At 42.0% G+C, this 25623-nt stretch overlaps 1 protein-coding gene across 2 annotated transcripts in view; it reads left to right on the forward strand.

The window, feature by feature from the left end:
• The window catches only part of PTCHD1 (patched domain containing 1), a 72171-nt gene that overhangs the window by 24097 nt on the left and 22451 nt on the right, over positions 1-25623 (forward strand). Inside the window, exon 2 of one of the 2 annotated variants that reach the window (XM_056861841.1) lies at positions 7127-7787. In XM_056861841.1, the coding sequence (XP_056717819.1) occupies positions 7127-7787 (661 nt within the window). The remainder of the gene's footprint in view (positions 1-7126; positions 7788-25623) is intronic. The other variant, XM_056861842.1, reaches the window with a different exon arrangement.

Consider the following 25623-nt stretch of genomic DNA (forward strand, 5'->3'; position numbering starts at 1 on the left):
CCCAGTAGTTGCTTCTATTACAGAAAAGCAGCATCAAAAGGGGGTGATTTTTAGTACAACAATAATCACAAGAAGGAAGAGGAAGGGAAGTGCTTCGTTATCCCTTAGGTGCTTTTCTCTTGCAAATTCTCTGTTTTAGTTGCTTTTCCCCATGCATTTTTTTTTAAGTCTGTAGTCTAGACTGGTAGTTGGAAGAAGATGTTCTGCAAAAATAATATTGGGCAGAGACTATTGTTACAAAATATCACATAAATTACAAGATCTAGGAGTCGACCTGTGACCACTTGTTCCTGCCAGATCCCCCCATTAATATCTTTGAATTTTCTCTCATTCTAAAGGTCTTCCTTCATAGTTATTTCTTTATCGATAAATTTGTACATTTTGTATACTCTTATCTTCTGTATCTACTTAAGAAATCTTATAATGAAACCAATAGAATGGAACTGTATACATTTAATAGCTTGGATCAGTGATCCACAAGTAGAAACTTGCTCTTGTGCAAGACCTAGTGCAGCACCTAGTGTTTTCTTCCCTGTATATTATAATGCCCAGAAACTGGTGGCTCAAGATCTTGCACAAGCAGAAATGCATGTGGGGATACAATAAGTCTGACTTAGCACAAGTGGCTACCATGGTCTTATCTTTGCATTTCTTTTTGCACAAAAGTTCTAGTACAAGCAAAAAAAAATTGCACTAGATTCCACTCAATAATACCTGATTGGTAACCATGTCCAACAGTTGCAACAAAATATAACAAAGAGTGTCAGACGTTACTCCCCACTCAACCCTTGGTCTGCTCTCCAGCAATGTTGGGCCTCAAGAATTTAACCAACAATATTCCCCATTATTTTCATACGCTGGACATCCCACCCCTCCGCAGAGCCTTCTCTCTTGCTAGGGTTAATGCCTTTCCTTCAAGGATGTTACATGGAAGGTATCAACAAATACCAATCTAGGATAGGACTTGTCCCTGTGATACCTATTCCCTGGACTCAATTGATCATATTCTGTTGGTCTGCCCCTTATATGAAACACCCCGTGGGAAATGGTTAAAAAATTGGCTTCTTTCCAAATATCACCTATCTACCCAAGCAAAACATCAATTTTTATTAAATGATTCCAATCCGGAGGTTACCTTAGATGTTGCCAATTTTCTAGTGGAGGTGATGAAAGTTCAAAAAGCCCAAAGTTTGTAATTTCTACTTTTGGAATTTACTGGCCTATGTTTTTATCTTAATGACTGCATATTTTATGTACCTTTGTAACAATTGTAATACTTATGCCATTAAAGGTTTTTCAAGTCAAGTCAAAAAATATAACAAGGACTCTTGTGGCACCTTACAGAGTAATAACTATTCTAGTAGAAGCTTTAGTATACATTTTAAACTGCTCAAGGTACACAAAACACACAAGCAATAATGACTCCCTTAAGTTAACTCACAGAACCTATTTTAAATTATACTAGGATACCACCATAGCAGCATCCTTGTTCTCAAATTATCCTACTTCCCTTCTCCCAACCCAGTCTTCCTCCCTGATATAGGTACATTGGTTTAGCACAGCCAATGCAGTCTGAAAAAGTACAGCAGAGTTAAAAAGTGTTGGCAGCTTTAGTGGGCTTAGGGCCAGAACCACTTCAATATTTATTTTATCAAAAGGTTTGTACCCTGCCTTTCAAATGGTTTAAGATAGTAGAGATAAGTGTAATAATTCCCAAAAGAAGGCACATGTGAAAGGTTACTCGTTTTAACAGTGTAGACCTTGTTAAAAAATAGTAAACAATTAATCTCAATGTACAGTACAGAGGGACTTTCCATATAAAGATGTTGGTACACTGTCAAGATATCAAAACAGGTTTTCTGAATAAGCGGTTGGTGGGTTCCACACTTTCCAAAGTTAGTTTTTCAGATTCGGCTTAACTGTCTTCATTTGCAAAGACAGCTCCTGCACTCTAAAGAAGCCCCCAAACCTTCATACTATTTAGTTTCCTTACACACTGTTTAAACTTTTTCCATAAACTGATGACATTTTAGCTGGAACATCAAAGAAAAAGAGCCCTGTGTTGGTAAAGGGGAATTGAACTATCAAACCAATTTAATAACAGAGCAGAGTCAAGGTCAATACAGTTATGTTAACAGCCTTGTTATATATTTTGACAACCTTCTTCCAAAAATAGTGGGAATATGATATGATTCTATATGTAATAGCATGTTTTAATTTTCTACATTTGGGGTGAGAGATGACATTTATTTGGCTTAACAACTAACATAATGTTTCAGTAGTTCAAAACTTTATAGTAGGCATTGTCATATCAATACCCAGATAAGACTGGCATAAAGCAGAATATTGTCACTCCCTTCTTCCTCCAATAGCTTGTCCAGATCATTTCTCCAAACCTTAGCAGCACAAGACATTTTATAAGGTCCAAACAAGGCAACATTTGGTAGCTTTGCTAGAGATGCAGATGAGTATACTGAATTAAAGATTCAAACAGCTGCAAGTGCCAAAGTGCATTTCTCAAAATATATCCCTGAGCTATAAAATGCCATTCAACAAACACTTTAACTGAGCCCTCCAAAATGAAATCAATCCATATATACACCTTGGCTTTCCCCCAATTGCTAAGGATTTAGGGCAGCCCCTTCATGCAATTTTGAGGAGGTCGTTAACTAGAGACCAACTTGAAGCAATATGTTTCCAACTAAGTAGAATGCTTGCATGTTTAAAATTGCATACAGCACTATCAATTGATAATCCCCCATGAGTATTTAATTTGAACCTATTGTCTGTCATCTGTTTTTGTTAATCAAGTGAACTTACTCCACATCTGGGTATCTTCCAGACATTCCAGACTTTGAACATCATTTGACAAAAGGTTTCAGCAAGGTTAAACACTTTATTTAGGGGTTTTGTCCAAATGAGGTGATATGTCTGAATCAACATCTGCCGTTGTATAAACATTTTCTAATGTAAATAAGGGTTGAAGGAGCATCCCTATACTTGTCGTCTGGAAGAACGAATTATGGCTAAGATTAGTTATATTGTCAAATGTGAGACACTTTTGAGTGAGTATGGAGTTTTATGCACTTTTGTTATTACCATCATACCAATAAAAGTGACTGAAACTGAAACTGAGCATCTCTACACAAGAATGCAGGCTAGAATCACTAGGGGTTAAAGCATTTCGGGTTCACCTTTGGGGCTCAGTGCTTTCAAATGCATTTTGAGCCAGTTCAGAAATACCAATGAGCCCCTCTCTGGAAGGGCAGGGAGGTAATCTTCCCTCCCTATCTCAAAACATGAGGGCTGTTTCTTTATTAAAATTTAGTTCAAGAGTGAGGGGAACAGAGTTTGGGTACCTGCCAAATGCAGTGAGAGTCTAATAAAACTGAGAGACATGCTAGATAACACATACATACACATACCTGTCAATCTCACATGTAAGCTGTTGGGTAGGTTTATAGGTATTTTATTCAACCCTCTTATCAGAAGCACACAATAATGTTTTGTGAAGGCACTGGTGAAACTGACAAGGATTTTTTCTCTGTGCAGCAAGTCCCGACAGTCGTGCAACTCTCCACATTAGTCTCACTGTACTTCTCTGGACTAACTGCAGAGGCAAGTGGACATCATCAATTTCACCAGTACTTCTTTAGAAAAAACATCCCCTTAGATTCAGTGGTAAATTTCCATTAACAGAAGGGACTTCCTGCAGCAGTTTGCAGCTTTCTTGCCTCCTCATTCCCACAGTGGCCCAATACAACCCTTGAAATGATGTTCCTGCAAGACAGAGGACCAGCTACAAACAGCATGAAGTCCCATTGCAGTTGAAGGTCTGTAATGGGAGGGATAAATGGGCACAAATGGCTCTGTGCTCCATCCATGGAAATCCTACACTGGATCCAACCCGTTACTTATACTCCACTTTTGGTCTGTACATATGATCTTTAAACAAAAAGTTTTGGTGAAATGGATACGGATTCCCCCTCCCCTTGCCAGTTCAAAGAGGTTTGTTAAGACTTACCAGTTCCATGAGTTTCATCAGGTTTGTCCCTCAAACTGAAGAAGAGAGGGGCTGTTCTTGTCTATTTCACCAGTGCTTTCTAAAAGCAAAATATTTCTTCGTATTCCTGCATTGGTCTGCACCTATGCCTTTTTAAAAAAATAAATAAATAAAGCTGTCCCTTCTTTAGAATGCATTCTTCACAGTGCAGACTTTTCAAATGCCATGCTAGATGGCCCACCCTTCCACATGACAGTCTTAGATGTAAGCAGAATGGTGATTATAGAGTAAATTATGGAAGCCATTCCATAATGCATGATTTAAATAGATCACATTAATGGCAGAACTATGAAGATGAATGAAGGGTAATTTCATCCCCATCTGCCTTCTAAACACAGTCGCCTGATCCATCTGGCCCATTGGTCAAGTTTTCAGAAATGACTGTTGGGGTGGAGGGGAACAAGGGAAATAAATATCCATGGATCTTGTGCCCATGGCTCATTGGAGCCAACCCCATGAGACGCCTTCATATTGATAATAATCACTATGCCAGATAACAAAAGTAATAGTACATCTGCCAGGTTTACTATTCTCTTTAAAGTATGAGGGATTGTCTTATTAACTTGCTCATTGGTGCCAGGTTCAGGAGTAGGTTTACCAAGAGACTGTTTCCAGCTGGCAATCCTCCACCACTGTGCTTGCATTTCCACCACCACTGACGTTCACGGCAGGATGGGAAGGGGTGATATGATGTAACTTTCAGGTTATGCTCTAAGAATCACTCCCATCTCTATGGTTTTTAACACAGAGGTTGGGGTTTCCTAGCGTGCCACTCAGAATTGACATCTGATTCTGATATTTCATTCTCGATAATATTGGAATCAGGAATTATGTCAGGGAGGTAGCAGAGCAGGGAAGGAGGAAGGGAGAGGAAACATGCCCCACCCACCTGTTGGTCCAGGGTGCAAAGTCCTTTAAACTTTAAAGAGCCATTATTTTCTATGGGCCTGGGCTGATGTGCTGCAGACCAAAGGGGTGGGGTGCGCTTCCTTTCCTTCTCCCTCCATGTTCCTGCTACCTGGCAGATGGGAAGGACCTTAGAAAGTTATAGTTTTAATTTCCCTCAGAAAGGGCATGACTACTGTTTTCACAACATTGGGAGCATTTTTCTGATATTTATTAAAACAGAAATTTTCAAAGACATAACTTTCTAGAGTGATAACAATGCTCCCAATACTTAATAAAAACTATAGTCATGTTCTTCCTGACTTTCCAATATGGAAATAGATGATCATTTTTGAATTGCGCACACACAACAGGGACCATGAATGAATGATTCTGTATATGCCTTCAGAGGTCCACAGTCTCTAATTCCAGTATAAAAATTACACAAGCTCTGCTTCAGAAAGGGGTATGCTGCAAATAAAGAGTTGTGAGAGAAATTATTCTAGCACAGAGCAGGTCACGGCATTACAGTGAGAAGCTTTGCTGGCTCACATCTATTTCTTGACCCCCAGCAGAGCCTAAATTCTAAGATTAGCTACTGCTCTAACCTCCCCAGTTCAGAAACTACTGAGAGCTAATAACTTAATGTATATTATCTGATGTAGTCACACTAATTAGAAGAGTTGTTGGCACTGGAATGTCTTTATTTAAACATTTTACAAGACTCACAGTACTGGTTTTAAGAGCTTCTTTAACAAATTTTGATAAAAACTGCTACACATGATATGTTCACAGTGTTCTGGAGATTCTCCCTTCATCGCTGTTTAAGAGACTCTTAGTTCCATAGTGTCTTTCTCTCCAAGGTACTTAAAATGAGTTCAACCTCAATCCTTTCTTGAAGCCTGCTTATTTGTTTAAAATGTTTTTATCTCACCCCAACCAAGCTGGAGATAGCTTTGAACAAATCAAATAATAATGACAGTTTTAAACACAATTTAAATGATGGTTTTATAAATAATAATTATTAAAAGTGCGCCTACAATAGTAGGATACAGAACCAGAAATGCTAGGTTGTGGATGTTCATGAGACTCTGATGTTTTAAACAGAACACAATAATCCAAGAGCTAGACCAGTTTTGCTATTAGCTGTTCAAGATGTGTTGTCAAAATGGCATGGTCCATGGTGTCATAATCTATTGAAAAGTCTGCAGTGATCAAGAGAACAAATTCTAAAATCATATCAAACGATATGGGTCAAGGAAGAACACAGTGGCTGTGCCACCATGTAGTCTGTTACCTTTCCTAAAGGGATTTGATCAGGAACAGGTAGATAATTGCTTCCTTGCTTGCTAGAGAGAACAGGAAGCATTGCAGGTAGCCACACTGTTCCAAAGAAAAATGGGGAAAGACAAGCCTCGTTACCTCTTATTAGTACCCACCATAATAACCCAGATCAGTGTAGAAGGTTTTGAATTTTTGAGAACTAATTTTCGGGCTAGAGGATAAAGGGGAAGAGGTATTTCATCACCCAGGCCTTGAGTACTTGTGTGCAGGGAGGGGAATGAACTCAGCAAAATATTCAGCTAGGTAGTAGGATCTCCCCCCCCCCCATACATCCATTGTCAGAGGAACATAGAATGCCCTACAGATTTTAATAATGCAACTGATCTAAATGATGTTCATAATTTTGACATTTTATGATAAAGTTTCTGCTCATATGTGCTTGAACCATAACACCCCCTTTTGCTTGTAATAAAGAACTAGCAAACTGGAGTGCTATATAGGTATGTGGTTTTGTTTGTTTGTTTTGCGTGTGTGTGTGTGTGTGTGTGTGTGAGAGAGAGAGAGAGAGAGAGAGAGAGAGAGAGAGAGAGAGAGAGAGAGAGAGAGAGAGAGAGAGAGAGAGAGAGAGAGAGAGAGAGAGAAATCAACCAACTGGTGCATAAATTTCTATATGCCAGAACCTAATTAAGTTGTTAGGAACAGTGTAGGAGAATGATAACAGTTTTGTAATACATGTTCCCCATTTTCATCAGGTACTTATGATTACTACTTGCAGTTATTAAAACTTGCTTGTTGGGTTAGATAAGAGGGAACAGACTGTGTTCACAAAGCTGCTGTTATAATGCAAGTTTATCTGTTAAATAATGTGTGTGGGGTTTTTTTTCTCCCTTTTAGCTGCACTCTGCTGTGACCAGGATCCAAGTACAAAGACCTGGTTTCAATTACACATTTGCCCATATCTGCATCCTAAATAATGACAAGTCTTGCATAGTGGATGATATCGTGCATGTCCTGAAGGAACTGAAGGCTGCTCGCTTGTCTAATCAAACTAATTTTGCTATCACATATCCCATCACTCACTTAAAAGATGGCAGGGAAGTGTACAATGGGCATCAGATTGGCGGTGTCACTGTGCACAGCAAAGACCGGGTGAAGTCTGCAGAAGCTGTTCAGCTCACCTACTACTTGCAGGCAATCAACTCCCTGAACGACATGGTGGCAGAAAAATGGGAGTCCAATTTTTGCGACACTGTCCAGCTTTTCCAGAAATCCAACCCAAACGTCACAATGTATCCCTTCACATCATCTTCTCTTCAAGAGGACTTCCAAAAGACAAGCAGGGTATCGGAACGTTACTTGACCACAAGCCTGGTCCTGGTGGTCGCATTGGCCATGTTGTGCTGTTCCATGCAAGATTGTGTCCGGAGCAAACCTTGGCTTGGCCTCCTTGGGTTGCTAACTGTGAGCTTGGCCACTCTGACTGCAGCTGGAATCATTAATCTGACTGGTGGGAAATACAATTCTACCTTCTTGGGAATTCCCTTCATCGTGTTAGGTAACTATGTCTTACTCTATTATTGGTGTCAGTGTGTCTGAAATACTGCATTTGCCTGAGGCATTAACTGAGCCTAAAACTAACAAAAAGAAGTCAGAGGAAGGGGCATTTGGGCATGGCCATCTGGGTGAGCCACAATTTGTTTAAGCATTAATTCTGGTTAGTTTCAAAATGAAGGAGGTGGACATGCTTGCTTTGCAGCCAACAATTTCCCAGAACTCTGTCAGCTTATTTATTTTTACGCTGCAAACTGAACGTCAGTTCCCCAGATCGACGTAATACTTAGAATCTTTACCATTTATACTTCACGTGGAATGGAATCTCTCTCTCTGGTTAAGCTGTTCCATAGCATAATTCTGTCTGCCTTTCTGCTATGGAAAATGCATGTGTTAGCATGGGGAATTATGCAAATGATAGAGAAAACTCAAGTCCACATTTCTCAGTAGAAAAATTGGTTGGCTTTGGAACTTAGCTTTATAACAGTCTTGCACAGCTCATCTTTCTGAAATTAAAATGTCAGTCAGTAAGAGGAGTAACATGGTCTTTCCATTTGCATTACATGCAACAGTCGTTCTACTCTTTGCCAAGTAGTTATTGTTTTTTACCACAGTATTTTATTTTAACCAAATTTGCGTAGGGATTGGTAGTAAGTAGCTTTGCTTTGATTGGATTTACTTTATCTCTGCACAGCATAACTGAAGGATATACTGCTGAACTAGAGATGTTTGCTTTTTTGGCAAAGAAAAATACTTATTTGAAACCCTGCACCTAAAATGTTGCAACTAAGAGAATGACTCTGGGTCTTATTAGGTTTTATGCCTCCTTAGAGATCTCAGGAGATCTTTATTTGTCTGTGATTTTTGACTGTGCTCAGATCATGACATGGTAGGAATCATAAAATGGGAAGGGAGTGTTAGCCAAGATGCTCGGTTATGAATAATATGGGGAAATTAGCATTCAATTACCGGCATGGGACATAACCTAGGGATCGTTAACCAACGTTTATGGGAGTCCAATCCGAGACACAATAGAAAAGACGAAGGCAGATGAACTTTTGTTTAAAGGTTTACTGATTACTTAAAGATGTTCACAAGCACACAAATTTCATTTATACAACTTTCATTCAGATTCTAAGAGCAAAAGAGGGACGGTCGCCAATGTGGCAGGTCCAGATGACGGGTTATACCAGGGGTGGGGAACCTTATTCCCACCAAGGGCCATTTGGATATTTATAACATCATTTGCAGGCCATACAAAATTAAAAATTGGCCGACCAAGCCCCAAGCAGGCAGCTGCCCTAGATGACCCCCCCCCCAATGCGGGCAAGCAGGCAGGCATCAACCAGTGGCATCTTGGGTGATCCTAGCAGCTCCATAGCTAACGACTCTTCTGAAAGTGGGGGGAAAGGTTCCTTTTCTTGGCAAAACAAACTCACATCTGCCTTGAATAGAGGCTATTCCTGTCTGTAGGAGGGAGCCAGTCTTAGGTCCTTCTGAGCTAGAGATCTGCCAGAACCCATGAAGGGCCAGACCAAATGACTTCGCGGGCCTTAAACGGCCCCCGGGCCTGACGTTCCTCACCCCTGGGTTATACGGTACCTGTCCTGAAGCGGAGATGTCCTGAGTCGAGAGAGTGGGGGTTGAGTGATTAATGATCAGCTACCGGGGTGGGGGAGTGTGATAATTTAGTAGTCTATACTGTTTCCATTGATTTGAACAACCACGGGGGATTCAGGCGTCGCTCGTTGATGGGTTTTACTGCTCATACACAAGTTGCACATCGCGATGTCCGGGAATGCATGGCATTGCATAGCCAGAGGAATGGTGTTTATTTGTTGTCTTAACGTCTCTCGATGATTAGCTAATTAAGTTGATCAATTCAAGGGGGTGAAAAGCGCTGCCGGTGGTTGCATGCTGTCAGCTCCCTGCAATATGGCTTCCACTGGAACGGGGGCACTGCGAACAGTGGACTCCCTCTGGTTCACTGGAGGGTTGACCTGGCCTCCGCTCCTTGACTGCCGGTTTGCGGGATGACAGAGCGCTCCTCTCCAGGCGGCTTTTAGGCTTGCCGCTTGCTCTGATCGATTGGGGCACGCATCGATTTGCCATGACCAGTCTGGGAAATAAGCGACCCATATCATAACAATCCCCCCCCCGTTGGTGTCCAGACGTCTGTCTGGATGCCAACACCATGCTGCTTGCTTCTGTGGATCTTGCTTGAAGATGCAGGACCCAGTTTTGCACAAATCAAGGCGGGGTGGGAACCGTTTTTTTTAAGCTAAAACCTGGGCCAGATTTTAAAAAAAGGTGTCCTACGGAACTCAGTACGATTTAACAGGGACATGTGCCCTTATGGATGTATGCATATTTGACTAACTCAATGCAGCAGGCGAGATTCTCAATTTTTACAGTGCCACTTAAAGAAAACAAGGACAATGCTAACTGAAATAACATTTCTAAACTAGGAAACCAACATAAATACTACAGTCAATGAGCGTCTAATAATTCATAGATAATATACAGTAAAAATAGTGCACAAAGAAAAAACCTTGGGCATAGATGCCGGCTAGAGAAAAAAACTTTGTACACTTTAAGAGTTACAGCAATAAAAGAAATTGAACACAACCCGCTGGTATTTCGCTACAATGTCTTAAGAAAAATAGAAAGCAGCGCCCCCGCTTAGAGTCTTTTAAATGCTACAAGTTTATACAGTCGGGGAAGGGTTAAATTCTTGACAGTCTTTTCGGATGTAGCCAGCTGGAAACAGCTTTCTCTGCCTCGCGGCTGGTTTGCTCGGGTGTTTGCGCACTCTCACTTTCACTTTTGAGGTCTTCCGTCTCCTTTGCCTCCAATGGGGCTAGCATGGGTAAGCCAGTCCGAGGGGGGTGGAGAGACAATCTGCATATGGCGCAAAGCATGGTGGTTACACTATACATTTTACATTTTTAAGAATAAAATTACAGAGTTGAAGCTTTTAATACCGGCTCTTGTATGGCCGTTCCCTTTCCGGTATTAAAACACACATACAGAAAATATTGGGGGAAGTGTTTGTTTGGGGACCATTGGTTAAAAATGAGCACGGTTGCAAGGCTATGCAGGTTTCTTCTGTAACTTGGAATGGTAGGAACAGGCATTCCGGGCAGCTTCACCGTATGACCACCCACGAATGTGCGCCCATTCAGCAGACCCAGTGGGTTTGCCGACTGCACGGGTGTTGCTCCGGTTTTGGACCAGTCTTCCCACTTGAGGGATGGGTCCATTACCTCTCTTCCTAATGGGGCGATCCTACTTATAACGATAGGATCTCTCCCTTGGGAGGGGACCTCTCCTAATGTTGTTAAAGGATAGAAAGGAAAAAGAGGAAACGGAAAACACTCTATATACTGATCACATACATGCTTTTTTAATGTGTGTGTGGAGCAGAGCCATGCAAATGCAGATCTGGTTTGGCCTGCCCCAGGGGGTATGACATATGCAAATTTCTAAGTCTCGGAGCATGCTGGGTACCTGACTGTTTTCAAAGTTCTGACAGGTGTCAGATGCAGAGGTTTCTTTTAGAGGTAGCAATACATTTAAAGGTACAGATAGGGGTTTGGCTTTCCAAGGACACAGTTGTTTTGGGGGGTGGAGGGGAACCCTTGATCTTGAAGGTGAGTGGCTCGGAGGCCCCTGCCAAATTCTGCGGCATTGTCATTATTGGGACCGTGCCTACGGGCCTGGACCCGTGGAGTGGGAGGGCAGTCCAAAACCGGACTGACACTCGTGCAACCTGCACGTATTACCTCCTTGCTCCACACCTGGTTGCTCAACCTACTTGCCGTAGGTGAATCCATGGCTCAGACCCCCCAAAAAAAGATCATCATGAGACAGGATTCATAGAGCTTCCAGTGCTGGGCTCACTTTGGTGGTGGTCGTACGGCTACGCCGACCGTGAACCAAAGCTCCTTCTCTCCGTCCAATTTTTCCTTGGGGACTGTCTAATAGGCAACCCCACCTTGGAAAGTCCAAAATAGAAAGTGTTGAAGAGAGAAAACCTAGGTGGTGTTTAGCTTCTCCTTACAGCTGTTTATAGGAGAGCTGGGTGGTGCGGTGGATAACTTCCAGCTTGCTGAGCTGCTTTCGCACCCAGCACCCGAGGGAAATTATCATCATGGTGACAAGAACTTGAGCTACCAGGACTATTACAATGGGGTGCAGGGCTAAATTCAAAAAGCCAGTGGCAGAGGGGCTCCAACCCAGGAGAGTCTCCCACCACGAATGTTTGCCAATTTCCTTTATTGTTGTGGCAAGCTTCAAAATTTCTTTGTTGTTGTGTTCCACTATTAAAGCACTAGCGTCTCTGGCTCATTTTATTTCCTGGAGGGCAGCCCGGAGAGTGGGGTGTTTGAGAAGCTGGCTGATGGATTCTAAACCCATACCAAGAAAAATAGGTTCCAAATTATTTAAAAGTTCTGGGGATAAAATAATTTCTTCATGGGTCCAGACAGGGATTGTGTAATGAAACCCTTTACAGGTGAGGTTACAGAAGCAGCGATCGATATAGGGTAACATGGGTTGTAACAAAAAGGAGTTAATAAGGAGGAAGTCGCAGAGCGTTCTAACGCATGTGCAACCTTTGCCTAGATATATTAGGGCAGACCCGTTTTCCTGTACCAGGTCATACTGGCAATGACTGACAGTGTCTATTGGGGGAGCCAGGCAGGGATGATGTGGTTCTAATGCCTGATCTTCGCAAATGAACCCTAAGCGATTCCTGTGTACACACCCTTTGGTGTTTACAAAAACGGCATTGTTGGGAGAGTGGAGGGGTTCCCAGGGATTCGCCCGGTGAGTCGAGAGGGGGGTGTTGAGTGATCAGGATACACAAAACCCAGAGCACAGAGTGACGGCAAAGAAGCCAAGGGAAGACCTAAGGTAACATATGGATTTTGGGGACTCCAGTTATACTCCTTTCCGAGGGGGAGGGTGATTGGATTACCCTCGTGGTTCTCAAGCTAAGACAAAAGGTGACAAAAAGGATTAATGGTCGGCTACTGGGATGGGGGAGTGTGATAATTTAGTAGTCTATACTGTTTCCATTGATTTGCGCAACCCCGGGGGATTCAGGCGTCGCTCGTTGATGGGGTTTTACTGCTCATACATAAGTTGCGTATCGCGATGTCCGGGAATGCATGGCTTTGCATAGCCGGAGGAATGGTGTTTATTTGTTGTCTTAACGTCTCTCGATGATTAGCTAATTAAGTCGATCAACTCAAGGGTGGGGGGGTTGCGCTGCTGGTGGTTGCGTGCTGTCAGCTCCCTGCGATATGGCTTCCACTGGAACGGGGGCACTGCGAATGGTGGACTCCCTCTGGTTCACTGGAGGGTTGACCTGGCTCCGCTTCTTGACTGCCGGTTCGCGGGATGACAGAGTGCTCCTCTCCAGGTGGCTTTTAGGCTTGCCACTTGCTCTGGAGAGGCGGGGGCACTCATCAATTGGGGTTGCCATGACCAGTCCGGGAAATAAGTGGCCCATATCGTAACAGGAGTTAATTGGACATGATTCAAAAGTATGTTCTTCATGCACTTGAGTGCGCTGTAAAGGGGTCGCCATAAGTCGGCTGCGACTTGAAGGCACTTTACACACACACACAGGAAACATAGGTGGCATAAAGGATGGATAGTGCAAGCAGTAACTCCAGTGGCAAATAATAATCAATCTTTGTCTGTTTTACTCTCTGTCTGAAGTAAGCAATTCATGAATAACCGGTGTAAAAGTATAGATATGCCTATTAGTGTAAAGGTTCTTTGGACTTTTTCTGCAGAAAGTTAATTGTGTTAAACTAAAGTATTGGGTTAAGCCAAACTATACGGTTACTCTGTCTCCTAGTGTGTGGGTTCTCCCAGTGCTCTTTTGTTAATGTTTGAAAACAAGCAATGGCTTTTAAGTAGAAGAATTAACACATGCGAATTATGCTTGCCCCCAGAAGGAGGAGGGCAATAACTACTCCTCCATTGGAGTATGTGAAAAAAACCTTAGCCTGCAGAATCGCTTACAAATACTTTGGGTGAAGGATTTCCTGGCTCAAGGCAGGGACGTTGGATTAGATGACCTTTGAAGATCCCTAGTTATTATTTTCAGAAATCTCACTGTTTAATTTTTGCTTGATTCATCAATGCTGGGGTGGGAGTGGGGAGGATCTCTGCAAACTGCAGGCTGTAGTTATATCCTTGTTGGCAACATGACTCATTTGCAGATTCCTCACTGTACTTATTTGACAGGGCCTTCCCACTGAAATGCAATGCACAGTGCTTCCTTGTGTTTACCATAAATGAATTCACATGGCTTTGTCACATCTTGTCGTTATATTATACATCTGTCGTTTGGGGTTTACTGGCTTTAAAAAAAAGCACACAAAACATTCAGAATGAATATTGGATCTGTTAAAAGGTGCACATAACAGCCAGCTCCCCTCTTGGGTTTTAACTATAAAGAGGCTACAGATTCATATTTCACAGCAGCCATTTGTGGGCACAAGGATGCTTAGCAGAAAGCAAGAAAGCCAAAATCAGAGGCAGAACTTGTTTTGCCCCATTTCCTCCTGACATCCAAAATGCAAGATAAATACCATATGATCTAAAAGCAACACACTGCAGGAATTTCTTTTGGGAAGGCTTAAGCCATTTCCATAGATTTGTCTGTATGCAATATGAAAATGTGTGTGTGTGTGTTACATGCTTTCAAGTCACTTTCAGTTTATGATAACTCTATGAATTTGGCGAGTCCCAGACATTCTATGGTTAACAGCCTTGGTCAGGTCTTAACAAACTAAGGGCCCTGGCTTCCTTCATTGAGGCAATCCATCTCATGTTGGGTCTTCCTTTTTTCCTTCTGCCTTCAACTTTTCCGAGCATTATTGTTGTTTCCAGTGAGTTTTGTCTTCTCACAATGTGACCAAAGTATGATAGCCTCAGTTTGGTCATTTTAGATTCTAGGGAGTTCAGGGTTGATTTGATCTAGAACCCATGGTATCTGTAAAACTCCCCTCCAACACCACATTTCAAATGCATCAATTTTCTTCCTGTCAGCTTTATACCTTAACCAAAACTAGGGAGACTGTGCAAAACAGTTTTTTCTCACATTTGTGTTAGAAAATATTCACTGCAGGAATGAAATCTACAAGTCTAGGCATAATACTTTAAATAATGATTTTTGGTATGTGAAATGTTAGCTGGATTAAGGGATCAGTTGCCAGAGGTCAGCTATCCACATTTTTAATTGACTGGCAATGAATACACTGTGATCTTACTTTTTAATGGGTTAAAATTAACTGTGCTAAGCCTTACTTGAACTTTTAATTGTTCCACAACAGATAGAAACACATTTTTATTCTCTCCAGGAATGAGTTTCAAGTAAGCAATTCAACTCTAAACAATTGTCAGAACAAAATTGCACAGTTCATTTGAATCCTTCCAGTGCTGTGCATGGCTTAATAAAAACTGACAAAAGCTAGAATGCAGAGTGAAAGACCAGAGCATAGCTGAGTCTAAAGAATCTTTAATGAGAATTAGTTCAGCCTGGGAGACAGCTTTATCTTGGCTAAAATGCAACATTCTGTACGAGTCTCAAGAAATTACATATTTACTAGAGGCAAAATATCTGGTTGTTTATTATAAATCATTATGAAAAATATAACCCTCTTTACCTCTGACACCTTGGCTCAAGAACAATAACACCCAAAGTTATTTCTAACCCTACGCAAGTTTCTCTTCATTTCCCTTTTACCTCTCCATTCCCTTGCCTAACCCCTTCTGCCTATTCGTCACAAGTCCTTCCAGCCTCTGTGCTCCATGATAACATTTCCCTTGGCTGTATATTGATCTTCCTACTCAGTGGCTGCTTTTTCCTACATTATAGGACTGTTGTTGCAGTTAACCTGTGGAAAAAATGGACAAGATTTGGCCAAATAATATTGATTATTAACTTACTGAATGTGGTAAATTCAGCTAGTTTTGGGTAAACACTGTGGACTTGATGATTGATGGAGGCTCTTCCTTGACTTACCCATATTAAAATGGGCTTTGTGATATGTTGCATACTAATGCAGGGATCTCTCCTCGTCATTGGTTTTGAAGGATTGCACCTTGGGTGTCTGCAGTAGTAGTGAATTACCTTGGGTGTGTTTCTGATATGATATTACTTTATTTGCATCCTAAATTCAGAGATACAAAAAAGGAAATTGAGAATGGAGAAGGAAAAATGCATTATAGTGTGGAAAGGGCTGGCAATAGTAAAAAGGGTGTGTGATAAATCCTAGCTTGTTGGCTAGGATAATAAGAAATGGTTCAGTCAAAGTTGCGAACTCCAGTGTGGGAAATTCCTGGAGATTCGAGGGTTAATGATGGGAGAGTGTGGGTAAGGGAGGGAGCTCAGTGGGAATATAATGGCATCGAGTCCACTCTCAGAAGCTGCCATTTTGTAATCAGGAGAATTATTTTCTTTCTGGTAGAACTCCAGGCCGCACCTTGAGGTTGGTAACCCTAGGTTCAGTGCTGCTTGTTAGAATTCCACATTTACCATGCTCTGAAATGGGCTGCAGTGCTACTTTTCTTCTGTAGAAAAGTGGTGGCTCTTTGCCTTCGTGCAAAAAGCCTTTGTCCCTTCCCTACTTGGAGACCCTGCACTGCATACAGCAGGAAGAGCATGAGGTGAGGTTGCTGATCGACTCTTCTCTTGGCTTCCTCCTGGCTGCTTGGCAGACAATGGCGCACCAGCCTCTCTCTCCCTCTGAAGGAGCAATGACTGGTGGTGCTTCATCAGATGGTTCCAGAGTCCAGAGGTTAAGAGAAGATTAAGGTCTCTCCCTCAACTTATCCGGGCCCTACGCAGCTGACACTGTGTGTAACGTGGATCCTCCACTTCCTAGAAGTGCTTCCAGACCGAGGATGGGGTGGGGGCACTCACGCTGCTGAGCAGCTACAGGTGGTAAGTTCCTGGTGTAGGCCTGTCCAAGTTTAACCTCACACTGTCCTGGAGATGGAATTAGGAAACTTTTTTTAAAAAAAAAAATGGGAAGTACCTGCACTGAGAATATTAAACCCTGTCTAACACTGAGTGCTCCGCCAATGAATTCCCAAGTAACCAGGAGGAGTTTTTTCTAGAAGGAACTGCTTCTCTAATTGTGGATCTATAAATCTAATGGCAGCTGGCCTCAATAGAGGCCAGGAGAGCCTAGCCTACCAATAAATTTTAAAGCTATTTAACTATTTGGAAATCAATATCCTTTGCTCTTTTAAGGCCTAATTGGTAAAAAACACTACAGCCCTACAGCTACAGTTTAAATTTAAAGAAAATGTAAACCAACAAGTTCCTAACAGGTTCTTATTAAAGCTAGTGTTTCTAGAATGGCTGAACAACAAGAAACATTCCAAGAGTGTGCTAGACTCAATAAATCCACCAAAATCTTATGCAATCTAGAGAACACTAGAAAACACCAAACTGCCTAACCACAAAAAAACCTTTCTCTAAACTCAACAATGAGACCCTAAACAACAAAGCAGTGCCCCCCCAAATAATCAAATCAGGTAAAAGCGAGTAAGATCTGAAGCAGAGAAAACCCCAAAATTCAAATAGTGCAACTTTGAAACAGCAAGCAGTGGAGAAATGGAAGCAATCCTTCCAAAAAATAATCAAACCACCCCCTCAAACTAGAACCACCCCCCAACCAACCAACAGGCCAAGGCCTGCTGACTTCTAGCAAAATTTAGAAAATAAGCCCGAAATACAGGTACTACTGATAAAGTTAATTGTCTGTGGCTGAAGGCTATCACAATCCACCATACAAAACATTAAAATAACATAAAAATATCATAAAATAACATTAAAATAACTTTAAAACAGTCTGACCCACAAGAAGCTAGTATTTAAATATGTTAAGTTCCCTGATTAAAAACAGCTTTAGCTCTGATTTTCTTAGCTGCTAAAGCAAAGAGTGACACTTTGTAGGAAACATCAGGATTGGCATCTGATTAGAGAAAGAGCAGCTTCTCTGGATCTGGGCCCTTTAGAAACGCTCCGAGAAATTTAAGTCTGGGCTCTGTGTAAAGAGGACAGAATAAGGTGTAATGAATTAGGTCCTCTGGAGCGGCTCCACAAATACATGATGTTCAGGAGTAACGTCCAGCTATCCAAGCCGTTGGCATGGTTTGAAACCGGAGAGAGGTAAAAGTTATTCTGAGGTTATGGAAGAAAATACTGACCAGGTACGAAGCTCTGACATGATCCCTTTTAAACTGTTTAAACCATGGTGAGAATTTGGACTGGGAGATTGATTGCCTGTCCGATGCAGCATCACATTTGAACACCCAATCCTGAATGTTGGTACCTGCTATGGGGACAGCCTGGGTGTCTTCTCATATGGAGTAGCAATACAGGATGTTGTTATAGCAGGCTAGCTTGTCAGCATCTAGTTTAAAAGGTAAATGATGAACAAAATGTTCGATGTCTTCTCCTCCAGGCAGCAGGCAGGAAGGAATCCAATCCAAGCAGCAAGTTGTAATCCAGCAGGTCAGGATAAGGCACCAGGATCCGAAAATACAGAGGGAGAATCAGGCAGGAGCTAAAGCCAAGCTTTGCTACCAAACTCTCTCAAACCTCTGTGAGGAATGGCCTGGTCTGGGAACCAGACCTGCTTTTATAGTCTTTGGCTAAGGACAGAAAAGTTTGAAAATAATTCCAGCCAAAAAGCACCTTATGTGATTGACCAAAGAACACTGTTCTTCTTTATCTGGGTTCCTATCGGCCACTGAGAATTCCTGGCCATCCTCCCTTCCCTTTCTAGGTTATCCTCTGTTGCAGTCCCAGGTAGACTGCCATTGGCCACATAGGAAAACTCCAGTGAGCCTTCCTATTGGCCACTCCAAGATGCCTGTTCCCTACTTCCTGCTGCCCTGGAAACTAGCCAGGAAGCAGGAATACAAAGAAAGGAGATAGCTCTCCTTTAAACGCAACAAGGGCCACAAAATGGGGAATCTGCAAAGCTGAATAGTGAAACCCCCAAAAAAACAGAATAAGTATTCAGCTTTTCAGGAATCGCGTATTCGGCTTTGGACGGATTCCCAGGTTTTGGTATTCAGCCCAAATGAAAAACAAATATTGCCAAAATGGCTAATTTCGGGCTTATTTTCAGATCAGGTTTATCAGTATGCACAGCCCTAATCCTGAGTGCTCGTCCACCTCCAAAAGTGATGTAGACACACCTAGGAACTTTTAATGCAGGTCCTGGTACTTTTTTTTCTCCTCAGGAAGCATGCAGCATCAAGCACAAGTGTTTGTTCGTAAACAACTCAGGAATGCAGAGAAGGCTTATTGATTCCAGGTTCCTGCTGCAATGTGGGTGAGATGGGAGGCAAAGGGTCCCCCCACTTTTCATTCAGTGATTGCAGCAGGCTCACTACACAGTGCCAAGGGAAGGCAAAACCCTTGTCTTTGAGCATGACACCGATAACTACCAATACTGCATATCAGATGAATTGCATTTCTGCCGGCTTGGCCTCACTCCTCCCTCTGCCAGATGTACTGACAGCTTGAATAACAGGCTGAGGGTCACCCCATGACCTTAATGTTGACAGGCAAATATGCTGGGCTGAAATAATTACTCGCTCTTGTCTAGTGAGTTTTTCTGAAGGGGTACCTGCTTTTCTATTAGAACTTGCTACATCTACCCCCTCAGAAGAAGGAAAATCAAATAGAGAAACATCTACGTCCATGAAAAGAACAAGAGGTGTCTCTCTGTTGGTGCTCTTCCATGGATGAACAAGAGGAGGCCAACAAGAACAAAGCTTTCCCCCCATTCTGAATCCAGCATCTGGGAATTTGGCTTTGTTCTGAAAGACCAAGTGCCTAATAATGCTTTGCCCCCCAAAAAATCATCCCAGCACCACATGGTATAAATCAAATCAGAAAGCAAAACTTGTGACATTTATTTGGCAAGTTATCACATGGCTATTGAAAATACTGATACTAGGCATCTAAGTCTAACTTTATTCTTTGTATTAAAAAAAATATCCCCATAGATTTTCAGAAAGGACCAAAAGTTTGTTAACCTCCTTGAATCAGCCAAGGAAAGGACCATCTGTATAAAAATAACTGATTATTTATAACATGGTCCAGAAGGCCAAACATACAGTAAATGCCCATGTGCTTATATTTAGCTGCTTATTTAGAAGAGTGCAACAGTTAAACTGGGCATGGAATCCACCCGTCATAAAATATTAGAATGACCTCAGATTTTATCCACTATCCATCATCAAATTGAACAAAGATCAAACATTCTGGCATTCTGGCAATCTAACAATGAATAATGTCCAAATTAAGAGATATATTGGCTCTGACTATTCATTCTGCTCTTTTCAAAATGTCAGTATAGGCAGCCACACAATTAACTGATAGTATAAATATATGCTTTATAAATAGTAGCCCTATGAGTCCAACAAATATTACACAACAAACTCAGCCCATTCCAGAAACAACGGCATGCAGAGTCAGCAGGGCACGCAGCGGCGCCTCTTCCTAAGTCGATTAACTCACGTGGGGGGAATGAAAAAAGCCGTTTTGCAGCTTTTTTGTTTTCAACAGTTTTGTTTGAAAACAGCATGGCTGCGCCTGCTAAAAAGCACCTGCTAAAAAGCAGGTGCAGCACCGCCGTTCCCAGCGCCGGCATACCGCGGCGAACTGGGATAGGAAGCCACCTAACCAGCGGCTCCTCCCCCCGCCCCGCCCCCCTGCACCAGCATGGCCTCTATGCCGTGCCCTATGCCACGGAGAGGCCGCGCCGGCATAGGGGCGAGGCGCGGTTGTGCAGCGTAAGTGCGTGTAATCGCGTGATTACACACACTTATGCTGGCGGCAAGGTGACATCGCCTCCAAAGAACTTTTGGCCCAATTCTCAGGAATGGGCTGTTATTCACCATACAATATTCACAATATTCATTTCTATATAGTCCTTAAATTAAACTTTCTGTTGAGCAGCGTAGTTGTCAGCTGTAATATGCTAGTATTCAAGTTGGGTAGAAACAAGTATGGATGTCAGTTCCAACTTTTGAATAAGCTGTATTTCCACGTGATGAGCTGTTGTGAGTTATACTGAAGAAGTTTGCTTATGAAATGGTAGAATTACTGGAGAAGACCGTCCGTGTCTTTGAAGACTGCCGTCATGAGTTTATGAAGTTGTTCCTACAGCTGACAACTACACTGCTCAACAGCAAGTTTAATTTAAGGCTATATAGAAATGAATATTGTGAATATTATATGGTGAATAAGACTCCTTCTATTGGAGTTTGTTGGGTAATATTTGTGTGAATCATAGTATTAATATATGCTTTATAAATAGTAGCCCTATCAGTTAATTGTGTGGCCGCCTATACTGAATTTCTGTCTGTAGTAGTTAGTATAGAGGTGTTGTTGTTTTTACTTTTGCAAAATGTAACCTTTGATCAGCTAAAATATTTTGCCATGAGTGCTCTGACTTTTAAAATTGTGAAGTTTATATCTCTTCCCCCCCCAAAAAAAATATCTATGAGATTTAATTTATTTTGTGTCAGGTATGCTTCTCTGAGCCCTGACCTGGATGGCCCAGGCTAGCCTGATCTCGTCAGATCTCAGAAGCTAAGCAGGGTCAGCCCTGGTTAGTATTTGGATGGGAGACCACCAAGGAATACCAGGGTTGCTGGGCAGAGGAAGGGACTGGCAAACCACCTCTGTTAAGTCTCTTGCCATGAAAACCCCAAAAAGGGGTCGCCATAAGTCGGCTGTGACTTGACGGCACTTTACACACACACACACACGCTTCTCTGAACTTCTTTTTCTTTCAGGTATTTCTTCTGTTCTTGTTCCATAGGTCCCTTAGTTCAGAATAAATTACTATTCTCCAGGCCCCAGTTTCTCCTTCTATCACTCTATTTAATAGCAAACTGGCCTGTGTGGATGATAAAAGCCCACACAATGGGGCCATCTATGGGCAAGGGGGACTTGCCAGTTATGCAAAACAATATGATTTTGTAATAGCCAAAAGAGGGGGAGCCTTGTGCCCTGTGGTTGACTAAATATGCTCCAGAATAAATTGAAACTTGTGAATCAGTTATTTGAAAAAGGAGGAGATGGTGGGGAAATATGTATGGGATTTCCAAATAATATCCACATATACCCCATGATTCCCTGCAGCCCTCCAGCTTGTTTTTCTTATTACTGTTCTTTCCCCCAAGGTTGATTCTTGGCCTTCACTCTAGGAGCTCACTTGTCCTTTTCTGATTCAGGATCTGGGCTTCACCATTTTCCTGCTCAGTTTGTTTGATGTTATATTGTCCATATAGTATTTGTAAACTGCCCCTCAACTGTTCTCAGTTCCTGTCTTGCTCTCTCCCCGCAAATTCTGTTGAAGGCTTATTTCTTCCTTCCCTTTCTGCCTGTAGTCCACTTGCTTTGTTTTCAATAGTCATAATAGAAGAAGAAAAAGAAGAGTTGGTTTTTATATGCTGACTTTCTCTACCACTGAAGGGAGACTCAACCGGCTTACAATCACCTTCCCTTCCCCTCCCCACAACAGACACCCTGTGAGGTAGGTGGGGCTGAGAGAGACTGACTTGCCCAAGATCATCCAGCTGGCTTCATGTGTAGGAGTGGGGAAACAAATCCAGTTCACCAGATTAGCCTCCGCCGCTCATGTGGAGGAGTGGGGAATCAAACCTGGTTCTCCAGATCAGAGTCCACCAGTCCCAACCACCACTCTTAACCACTACACCACGCTGGAACCCATCCACATTTTCAACCTGCAGCCTATTCTCTGCCTCCTGAGCTTCTCCAATCATTTCTCTGTACACAATCAGTACTCTTTTCCTGTCAGCTTTCTTGTTAATGTCACAGACCACTCCTGGAGAGATAAGCACTGCTTACCTTTCAGCCTGACAAGGTGCAAAGTGAGTAGCGCAAAATTATTCATAGATTTAAAATGCTGCAGGGTTCTTCCCTTTGCTACAAGTTGTGCCATCTACATTGTTAGGGCCCCTGCAGACTTTTGTTTTGAGTGCACAAAGAAGTGTTTTGGGTGACCCAGGTGTCTTTTCTCAAAGTAATGCGTCTATTGCAGAGTGACTGTTTTTCCTTAGATTCCAGGTAGTCAAATTATGAAAAGACTAAGAAAAATAAGATTCCCCTCCCAGCTGGTTATCACATGCTATGTATTTATGTCATTTCTAGTCAACCTTTCTCTCTTGGACTGAAGGTGGCTTACACAGAGTAAGGCAATACCATCAACAGGTTGAGGTATTCAATAAACTACAATAGGTTTAGGGTTGTAGAACCAATCAGAAATCTAAAAACAGAAATGAGGCAAAGCACAAGTCTTAACTTGACACATTAAATTATACAAAATTACATAGTAGGATGCTAGTTTCAGTAAGCTAAACACAGTAGCAGAGACCACAGTCCCTAATAACTTACCTAAGTAACCTTGTGAATCATTTAGTACAGTGCAACTCTATTGCCTGTGTAGAAAAGCCCTCTTGAATAATTCAGTTTTGCATAGTTTGCGGAAGACCAGGAGAGGGGGAGCATTCCTGACCTCTTGAGGCAAGCCACTCCACAACGCTGGGGGCGGGGGGGGGCGTGACATCAAATTCACACTGTTTATAGTATGGATACATGAAACAACTACACCATGTATTATTTTTTTCCTCAGGAGAAAAGTATGCCTGAACACAATGGAAAATTTAAAAGCAACTGCTTAAAGTGTTCTCTAGTTTCTTTGAAAGGCTGTCACTGCATCATATATCCCCTGATCTACTGAATGTTTATATTTTTAGAAGTCTGCTAAGGTATTGCAGCAGAGGAACTTAAGATAGAAAATAGTTGCCAGTAAAATTACTTCATCTCCTTGCGGTAATGCCTTTTCAGACTTTTCTATTTATTTGTTTTAGATATTTTGGTAAACTGTGCTCTCCTCCACTTCTTCCCAGCATTGCCTGCAGATTTACTGAAGGTTTTAAAAATAAAACCCATATCAATCATAGCATTTTGCTAACAGGACAGTGAATTGGCAAAGCACTGAGCAAGACATTTCCCCCAATCTGTATCCTGCCCCTTGGGGATTGGATATAATACTACACAGGGTTTGCAGAAAATTTATGCTAAAAGGGGGAACATGCTTTGGAGAGTCTCCCTTTCGTGATTCATCTAGATAAGCCCTGAGTTGATTAAAATCTTATTTCGCCTGTAAACTAATTTAATACGAGCAGGACTGTCGGGAATCGTATGTGGGATGTGTGTGTTTGCAGACTAAAATTTATTTACATTTCTAATCTGCTTTCTTCTCAAGCTCAGAGCATTCAGTAACAATATAAAACACCCAAAAAAAACCGTGCACCATTACAAGACAACAAAAGACAACATAAGCAGAATGAAAGAGGCCCCTCAACTAGCACCACGTGCATTATTCCTCATTTAAAGCCCAGTTCCTCAAGTCACAGTAGGGTTGCTGCCCATTCCTACAAGGTTAACTGAGATTACACATTCTAAGCCATGGGTGGATCAGCTGTCCGCAAGGCAATGGGATGCCCTTCCCGGCAGAAGGATTCCCAGCTGGAATCCCAAAGCATTTCAAGTCAGCACAGATGTAGCCATTTTTACTCGCCTCAGTGTCCATTCATTATACATACCCAATAAACATCATCACAGATGTCTTTAGCAGATAACGTTTGATTCAGAAGGATATTTAGGACAGCTTATTAGAATTTCAACTACATTTGAGTATGTCTCTTCATCTATCTTATTGAATGCTTAAGGGTTTAATTTTTCTCTTGAATTGCCATTATTTATATACATTTTTGTATCCACTGCAAGATCTTCTGATACCTGAATCTTTGACTTGAAATAGGGTTGACAACTCTGGGTTTGGAAATGCCTGGAGATTTTGGGGCAGAACCTGAGAAGGGCAGAGTTTGGGGAAGGGAGGGAGCTCAGCAAGGATGTGATGCCGTAGAAACCACGCTCCAAAGCTACCATTTTATCCAGGGGAACTGATCCCTGTCGTCTGCAGATAAGTTGTAATTTCAGGAGAACTCCAGGTCCCACCTGGCAATTAGCAACCCTAACTTGAGAGAATGGGTTTGAAACTCCCAGAAATTAGGATTCCTTCTCAGCCTCTGTCAAGAGAACATTCTGCTGCAGGCTGATTATTCCCACCTCCTCAGCCTCACTCCCGACTGCTCAAGCCTGAAAAGGAGCTGGCACTGGTTATGTATGCCTTACCCCCTAGTCTTAGGTTCCTGTTCTCCAGAGGTTTAGGAAGTTGTGTAAGGCTAAATTGTACAGGAGCAATTTGATAGTCTACAAACAGTAGCTATTTTTCTGATTTGAAATATGTCACTGGAAGATATATATGGGGTTGTGGGGCTTTTTTTCCCTTGTTTAGTGTGACTTTAGATTTGTGAACTAGTTCAAGTTTTACTTTTCAGGAATAAAACAGGATTGTTGTTTTAACCAAATCAAATTAATCTCCTGAGGATATTTGGACTAGTTTTACTGGTGGCTGGGCTCTTGAACACGTTAATAGGTGCTGTGAAAGACCTCCACCTGAGATCCTGGAGAGCCACTGCCAGTCTGAGTAGACAACAGTGACTTCAATGGACCAAGAGTATGATTCAGTATAAGACAGCTCCATAATGTTTTGGCTCATATTGTGTTACCCTAAAATGTGATTTGGCGGGATGATGTTTCAGTCTCTTAGTGACTAATTTGAATAATTTGAAGAATTGGTTTTAAGCAACAAAAAGTAATCTTTGATATGGACATGGAAGTTTATGGA

This window comes from Euleptes europaea, chromosome 16, assembly GCF_029931775.1.
Source record: "Euleptes europaea isolate rEulEur1 chromosome 16, rEulEur1.hap1, whole genome shotgun sequence".
NCBI classification, from domain to species: domain Eukaryota; kingdom Metazoa; phylum Chordata; class Lepidosauria; order Squamata; family Sphaerodactylidae; genus Euleptes; species Euleptes europaea.